Source organism: Curcuma longa, chromosome 4 (assembly GCF_044706935.1).
Source record: "Curcuma longa cultivar G26 ecotype Majalengka, Jawa Barat chromosome 4, ITB_CL_G26_1.1, whole genome shotgun sequence".
NCBI classification, from domain to species: Eukaryota; Viridiplantae; Streptophyta; class Magnoliopsida; order Zingiberales; family Zingiberaceae; genus Curcuma; species Curcuma longa.
Window position 1 is genome coordinate 18,907,400 of NC_133864.1, and position 8,166 is coordinate 18,915,565.

General features: G+C 37.6%; 1 protein-coding gene across 3 annotated transcripts; it reads left to right on the forward strand.

Annotated features, from left to right (window-relative positions):
- Positions 1-1,028: 1,028 nt before the first annotated feature.
- On the forward strand, positions 1,029-7,329 carry LOC141828549 (uncharacterized). Of its 3 annotated transcripts, none has more exons than XM_074715995.1 (7): positions 1,029-1,417; positions 1,518-2,030; positions 2,807-2,895; positions 2,969-3,073; positions 3,155-3,946; positions 4,446-4,668; positions 6,725-7,329. In XM_074715995.1, exons 2-7 carry the CDS (start codon positions 1,730-1,732, stop codon positions 7,045-7,047), a joined length of 1,833 nt encoding a protein of 610 aa, XP_074572096.1. In that variant the 5' UTR covers positions 1,029-1,417; positions 1,518-1,729; the 3' UTR covers positions 7,048-7,329. The 3 variants fall into 3 exon arrangements, with proteins under 3 accessions (XP_074572096.1, XP_074572097.1, XP_074572098.1); XM_074715996.1 differs by having other exon boundaries at positions 1,703-2,030; XM_074715997.1 differs by lacking the exon at positions 6,725-7,329 and adding an exon at positions 4,752-4,897 and having other exon boundaries at positions 1,029-2,030.
- Positions 7,330-8,166: the final 837 nt, after the last annotated feature.

The window sequence follows — 8,166 nt, forward strand, 5'->3', positions numbered from 1 at the left end:
TTTTTATCTAAATGGGCGAGAGAGAAGGGGGAGAGGTATTTAAAATTGTTGTCCTTGCCTTTTACTTGTTATGAGGTATTATTATTAATTTTATTAAGCCCGCATTTGAATTTTCTTTATCCATCCTAAAACTTTTATTTATTTATTTACCAATTTATCTTATAAAATCATTCGAAAATAACCCGAAGAAAAAACTCTATAAAACTTTTCATTAATTTTTTTAACAAAACATTTAGATTTAAAAAAGTTTACTTGACTAATAAGATTCTTGCAAACTATATACAAAGAATACGACTTCATTCGTTGTTAATTTTTTTTTAAATTTTATTATATAGGAAAATAAAAATGAATATCCTCAAGAATTGTGCATATTTATCACTTTAAAAATTAAGTGATATCAATATATATGATATTCTTAAAAATATATTATTTTGCATATTTGTCACTTTAAAAACATAACAATATCAATATATATGATGTGGTAGAAATCTATAACCTCATTTGTGATGATGTCTAGCATGATGCGATCGATTCAGAGAGGAATAACACGTATCTAAATCATCAACCTTTAATATAAATGTTGAAGATGAAAAATTTAAGTTAAGATTAACTATTAATATAAATGTTGGAGAGAAATAGAATGTAAAATGCGCCGAAAGTAAATAACTATTAATTTTCATAAAACATCATTAATGTAATTCCCCGGATTAATGATATTTTTTACACATTTTAATTAAAATATGCAAGATTAGGTTTTGTGGAGATGAATAAAATTAAGTGGATAAATACGATTAAAACCAGCTAATGATAAATAAATAGTGTTTAATTAAATAGTTGTGAATTCATTGGAGTTGAGGATTCCGTCAGTAGATGACGACGATGATAGTGACGTTTTCTATGTGATCTCGCAGACCGACCCAACCATCCACCCACCCACCTCCTCTCTTCTCACGGCGCCTTATAAATAAACCCTCCTTTCTCTTTCTCTCTCTTCTCTTCTCTCGTCTCTCTCTCTCTCTTATAGGGAGAGCGAGCGAGCGGCGCTAAGGTTTATCGCCATCAGCCGCCTCGTTGCGCCCTTGTTCGCAAAGGAGTGGTCGCTCTTCCTTCGCAGGTTCTTCTCCGGCCTCTTCAACGGAGCCTTTCTCACCTTGCCTTGCCGCTGGTGGCCTCCTCGCCTTTCTTCTCGTTGCCGTAGAAGCCCCTGGTCCTTTGCACGCACAAACCCTCGCTCCCTCTCCTCGGGTGGGCTTTGGGTTCCTAGGCTTGGATCGGCGCCGCTGTGTCTCTCCCCCGAGCTTTGGCCGGGTTTGGGCTGTGAGCACTCCTCGGCCGAGCTGTCCATGGAGAGATTCTGGCTGAACCTAAACCCTTTTCGGTTCAAGCTGCTGCGTCGGGATCGATTCCCCTGATAAAGGTGATGCCTGTGGGTTTTCTTGTTTGTTTGGCTCTCTTTTTGTTGGATTAGTTGTTCTCTTAGATAAAGGGTCTCGGAACCTTACTGCCTGTATCTCCAGGAGTTGTACTCCTCCCTGGCTCAAGCACTATGATAGTGCTTATGTTTACCTTTTGGTTTTGGAGCCCGATCCTGTTTTGACTGAGACCATGTCTCTGGGAAGTTGAAATTTCGTAAAAAAATTTTGCCCTGAGTTGTGGAACGGCAAAGATTGGTGTACTTCCTGTTCTTAGGTTTTCTTTTCAGTTTGGAGTGCTACTTTGATCCGGAACCATGATCATGTCGGAAAGTGGCCGTGATTTTGTGAAATGGAGCGAGAGGTTCATCTCTCAGGAGCGAGGGCATCGTGTTGTTCATTACTATCTTGAGGATTCTTCTGGGGATTCCTACCTTGCAGTCATTGGCACCGAAAGGAGTCTGAGGCACATGCTTTATGTTGTTGCCGAGGAATTTTGTAAGGTGTACGAAGCCGATAAGTTGCAGTTCTCAGCCCTCAAATGGAGATCGAGAAGAGAGGTTGTTGACTGGCTTGCTTCATTCCTTCCCGCTGAAGTCTGCCACCAGCATGATTCAAGTATTATTCTCACTTTGTGTACCAATGCCTTGCAGAGTGTATATGATTAAGAGCTTGTATTTTGGTTCTTAAATTTCTGTTTGATCGTTGTATCTAAATGGAGCCAAAATTTTCTTATGACATAGCTATAGATATAAGTTGTCAGACATAAATATTTGTGTTGACACAAGCCATGCTTGCAATTAATTTTCATCAAAGTGGATCATTTGTCCTGTAGTTGTGTGATATTGTTTTTGAAGGGCAAGTTAATTTTAAACTTATTTTCCTATGTTGCAAATAGCCCAGAAACTCTGTCACATAATAATGTTTGACCTGAGAATCCAGTCTACTTTCTTTCTTCTACTATAGTTTGTATATCTTCAACAAAATTGGCTGAGTGCAAATTGATTTTGTTGCTTTGGTGCTCAATTTAGGAATTTTACTAATGAATATTGAAATACTAGAAAACAAGGCTGCTATATTCTTTTTTGCTTCTTCACAACCCTTTAGTTTTAATAATTCTAAACAAACAATTTATGAGGATTTTGTTACTTTAGGGGGTTTTGATTATTTGTATTCTTGATAGTCTCTGAAGTAAATGGTCTGTCAGAATTGACAAGTTGTTCTGCTATTTAATTTTAACTTTACACTGACAGAAATAGCCCATTATCTGATTTCCTTCCTTGATGAAATTTCCTATTTCATGGGTTTTCTTAGTATATATTCCTTAGAGATTGTAGGAATAGGGGTGTGAACTATTGTCAGTGGACTTATTACATAAGTATCTCATGTCACAGAGTTGCCAAAATTTCCAATGAAGCATGTTTTCAGAGCAGGGATGGAAGTCAGTAAATGCAGTGATACTCGATGCCACTTACTTAATATGGTAATAGTTGTTCTTATTGTAGAAAAATGATTCATATTTTTTCTTTTAGAATATTCTTAATGTTATATCTCAGGAAAAGAATCATAAATCTGAAATTTCCTGGTCTGGTGCTTCTTGGACTTGTGGAAAGCAGCTCCAGCATTACCAAGCTTTTTCTCGCAACGGAACTACAATAGTAGTAAGTTCCAACATTATATCTCTCATTTTTCTGATACAGTATCATGGTTTGGTGCACAATGATTGACCTTTGCTTATGTAGGTCCATTCTTTTGTCCTTGTAATGTCTGAGGAGGAAACTAGATATCTTGCTTACCTAGAAGATATGTATGAGGACAAAAGAGGGGAGAAGAAGGTTAAAGTACGATGGTTTCATCAAAATCAGGAATTTGCTTGCACAATACCGCCACCTGCTCCTCATCCCTGTGAAGTCTTCATAACACCTTTCTCCCAGGTCATCAGTGCAGAATGTGTGGATGACATAGCTACTGTGTTGACTCCTGAACACTATGAAAAATGCTTGGAGTCACTTGCATCATCAGCCGGACTTTGTCTCTGTTTTCGCCAGTATAGCAAAAATAAATTCAAGCCATTTGACTTAAGAACTTTGCGTGGTTATTTTAATCAAGCAGTTCTTTCATGCTTTGGTATTTGTAATGAGACTGGAAAAGGAGACGAAGAGATAGGCTATGGTTCTACAAAGGACCACTTTGGTCCCAGGAGAACTAGATTTGTCAAGGTGCGGAATAAGCTTTTTGAAGAACATTTAAGTACTAAAATATCAGGACTTTCGGGTCATATAACAACCTGCAGATCTACTTATCAGAATACAGGGTACAATTTGATTGTTCAAAGGCAATTTCCAGTGAATTTTGTTGGGCCTCATAATTTGGTTAGCCCACCTTTTAAGGTGGGAGAGAAGATAGAGCTTCTTTGCCAAGATAGTGGTATCAGGGGCTGCTGGTTCAGGTGTACTGTTTTGGAATTGTCATATAAGAAGTTAAAAGTCCGATATCTAGATGTGCAAAATGTTGATGGATATGGAAATTTAGAGGTAGGAGTTGTTTCTCTCTTTTGAATTCTTCAAGTGAATCATGCTAGTTGTTAGCACGATGAATACTCTGTCTAGTGATGTTTCTTCATCAATGTAGTTAAAGCATCTTTCTTCAGGTACCCTCAGTTGCATTTTGTTCATCCATACAATTATGAGGTCTAATGGCCAGCATTAGAATGGGGTTGATACTGTAATTTAGCTTTATGTTATTTAGTCAGCCTTCTTTGCTTTTCTTTCTTCAACTAAAATTGCCTCAAAGGCTCCAAGAAAAAAAAAGTGTTTGCATATATATGTATATGTTATTTGGAGCAATATTTGGTGCCAAAATGAATTTTGTGGTATGTTGATTCTCCTGATTAGCTGACCCCAGCTAGTGGGATAATAAGGTTTGGTGGTGGTTGTCGATTCTCTCTCTCTCTCTCTCTCTCTCTCTCTCTCTCTATATATATATATATATATCACACTGTATTGCTGATTTATGCCGATTATTATGGTATAGGAATGGGTGCCTGCCTTCAGAACTGCAGCTCCTGATAGATTGGGCATGAGATATTCAGGCCGTCTTACTGTTCGGCCATGTCCTAATTCTATTGATTTTCTGGACAATGTTGCTCTCCAGAGAGGAATGGCTGTTGATGTAAACTGGAGTGATGGTTGGTGGGAGGCAGTTGTTATTGACTTCAGCAACAACAACGATGATGATGTGCAACTATTTTTGCCAGGTACATTACTAAATTGGTTGAAGTTACCATTGCTTGCATATTTTATTCTGTAAGGTTTGTCTCAAGCAAGTATTGGCAATCAGTACCACACTGTTGACTTGTCTGAAGCAAGCCTTGGCAATCAGGACCATACTGTTGACTCAATCATGGGGTATTTTTCAATCCATTGACATTCTGTCTAAAGAATCAATAGACTAAACATACCCTGCTGTTTCGCAAGACCAAGATATTCAAGGGATGATAACTCTGTAATTAGGAGTAAATAACTTTGACAATAATTGTAATTTATATTTAGCCTAGTACTGTTAGTCAACTTGGATTTTTTGCCTACTATGCATAGTTTTGTTATCTTTAAATGCCTTAAACGCTCTTCAAAAGTTTGCGTATCTAGATTTTCTTTTAACATCCTACAGTTGAAAGAATTCAGCTAAACTGCATTTGGATTTTGAATTAAACTTAAACAGCTGGATATGGACTTTGCAATAGTATGAGACATAGAGGCACTTTCTTGTCAGAATCACCTGATGGCTTGTCATTGACAACATACAGTTGGCTGCAGCTGAATATTTTGGAAAGTGCTCTCTTTAAGCATGTAACAGAAATGCATATTTATGTCAATTAAGATAGGGGCTGACATTATGCTTATTTAGTTCTTGGAATTTATGTCTTTTAACCTTGTACCATTCAAAAAGTTCACTAAACTGATCTGGATCTTGGATCAAACTAAACAACTGGATATGGACGTTGAAATTTGAAACAACTGGATCAAATTAAACAATGGAAATGAAACATGGACACTGTCTTGATGTAAGTAATTCTTAGACCCACTTGTGGTAACATGGCGTGTCATTAATCAGACAATAGGCCTCTAATAGGTGCTTTTTTCCCCTTGAAACACCTTTAAGTTTAAAAACTGCTCCTAATCTTCATCATCCCAAGAGAGAAAATATGCATTCATTTTTGGTATTCATGCTTCAAATACATACCACTTTTATGTTCTTACTAGGATAAGATTAATGCTAAATAGACACGGAAGCTAGAAGGCCCCATGCCCATTCAATCCACATGTACAAATATGGTGGTCCATTAGATTAAATCAGCCCTTTTCCTAATAACTTGAGCAATAACTTGAGCTTTTGTAATAAGTGGTTAGCTGATTAATTTAATATGGTATCAAACCAGAAGGTCTAGAGTACCAATGCTACTTGAGTCAAATAAAAAAAGGTGGTCTAGAGTCCCAATGCTACCTGTGTCAATTAAAAAAACTCTATACAATCTTGATGCAGTCATGATGCATATGAGAGAGAGAGAGAGAGAGGCATGTTAAAGGTGGGAGACTCCTTGCGTATTGATCCCATACAAATAAGTGTGATGGTCCATTAGATAAAGTTGATTGGCTTTTGAGATAATTATTTAGCCAATTAACTTTAACAAATGATACTCCAAAACCGACTACCTGAAATTGTACTGTAATAGCTTTATAATTCTATTAATTAACAGTTGGCTATAGAAGCATCTCTGCTGCCCAATTTGGGTTCATTACTTTGCCCATTAACCTTTGTGTTTATTAGGTATTTCATACAGAGATTTTTCTATTAGCATGGTTGATAATATGTTGAAATACATGAATAATGTTAAGATATTTTTGAGCTGCATTGGTAAACCTACTGAATTGAGTGGGTCATAGGGGTTGTTGACCAGTCAAACTGGTCACGCCAGGTAAACTAAGTGGGTTGGATGTATCAGTTGGGAGTTGGGATGGGTGAATTGGTTAAGATGAGTTGGACAAAATAATCATTATGAAACCTAATCCTTCACTAATACTTGGATTGCTACAAACTAAACATAGGAATTTAAATTAAACATCTATATCATTCTATGTATCAAACACTATTTCATTCCTTGTCAATTTTACTCTTTAGGAATAGTTATATATTCCTTATCAATTCCATTTGTGAACGAAAGGGATCATTGGAACTATTGGGCATCAGTTTGAATCAATCAGTTTCTTTTTACTGTTCTTTTATTCTCTTGAGTAACTCACCTGATCTTGCAGGTGAAGATATATTCTTAGTATGTGAACTGAAAAGACTCAGACTATCTAAAGATTGGATGGGGAACAAATGGGTTGATATCACCTCCAAACCTGATATCTTATCAACAATATCTTCAGTTAGCCAAAGGACAAACCCTGTTTCATGCCCGGTCATCATGAAGAGGGCCGAGTCTCATGGCTCTGCAATGTCCGATCAAGAGTTCATCACTAGTCAGACAAACTCAGTCGAACTAGTTAAACCAGTTGAAGCCAGCCTGGGCGCTAATGCTTCTATGCAAATCGACAATGAAGTAAGCCATACTAAGGAAGCGGTCGAAAGGTGAATCATAAAGGGGAAGGTAGCAGTGTTGGACCAGTATTAAGGCTCGGTGTATGTAGTTTTTTATTGTGTATATATACGAGGATTAGTGCTTTAGAAGTACATCCCCTGATCTTACTCTGACCTACTGAAGTAGTCGCAATGTAATCCCCAGCATTTAGGTTAAACCATAATATGCAGAAGGCATGATAGTCAAGTTTGCTTTGTCTCATCACCGTCATGGTGTCCCAATATTACCGGTTCCATGCATCATATGGAATGGACGTCATTAGTATGTTTCTCTGCGTCGTCTCCGTTTTGATTCATTTTTTCCTCATGGTTAGTGATTTCGTAGTTACTCTCTCATTTGGATGAGGAAGGCGATCAAGAAAATAGGATTTGTAGTACAGGAAGTTCATGTTTTTGGTTTGGAGGAAATACGTTTATTTTGACGTAATCAACTCCGTTGGTAGAAAATGTGATCATGGGATATGCTGCTGCTTTTGTCCTTTCCTTCATGAAGTCTGATGCATCGTAATGCATACGACTCGTCAAGTTACTTCCGTTTTGGAACTGGATTTCTTGATTATCAGCCTGAGAGTTCTGTCTATATCAAACTAGCGACTAGCTACATGTAGAATTCAAGGTCAGCTTTAATTTCCTACAGGATCCTTGACGAAACTGAATGTGCTTGATTTTGACCAGAAGCCTGACGCTGTGGTCGATTGTGGATCGGTCCAAGCTTATCTGCGGACAGAGTTTGAATCCATGATCTGCTTCTAGAAAAGGCGAGCCTTGTCGTTATTTCTTACGTTTCTCCTCCGAATTCTATACTCACTCGCCACTCCTAGTCGAGGTTGAAAAAACAGTCTTCATCATTCAAGGACAGCGGCACTTCAGCACCTCAGTCTTCGTAACGCTCGTGTCCGCCTTTTCAACATTGATTATGCCTGTAGTTTCCCCTATCTCCACTCCACTGATCTGATGCCTCTCTATCTTGCTTGCTTGTTTTGCTTTGCTTTGCTTTGCTTTATTAGTGGAGGAATGATTCGATGTTAAGACTGGTCAGTGACTCGGGAAGAACGGAGTTTCATCCACTTTCGCATTTATGGTAAAAAAAAGTACAATTAAAAAGAGCATCCTT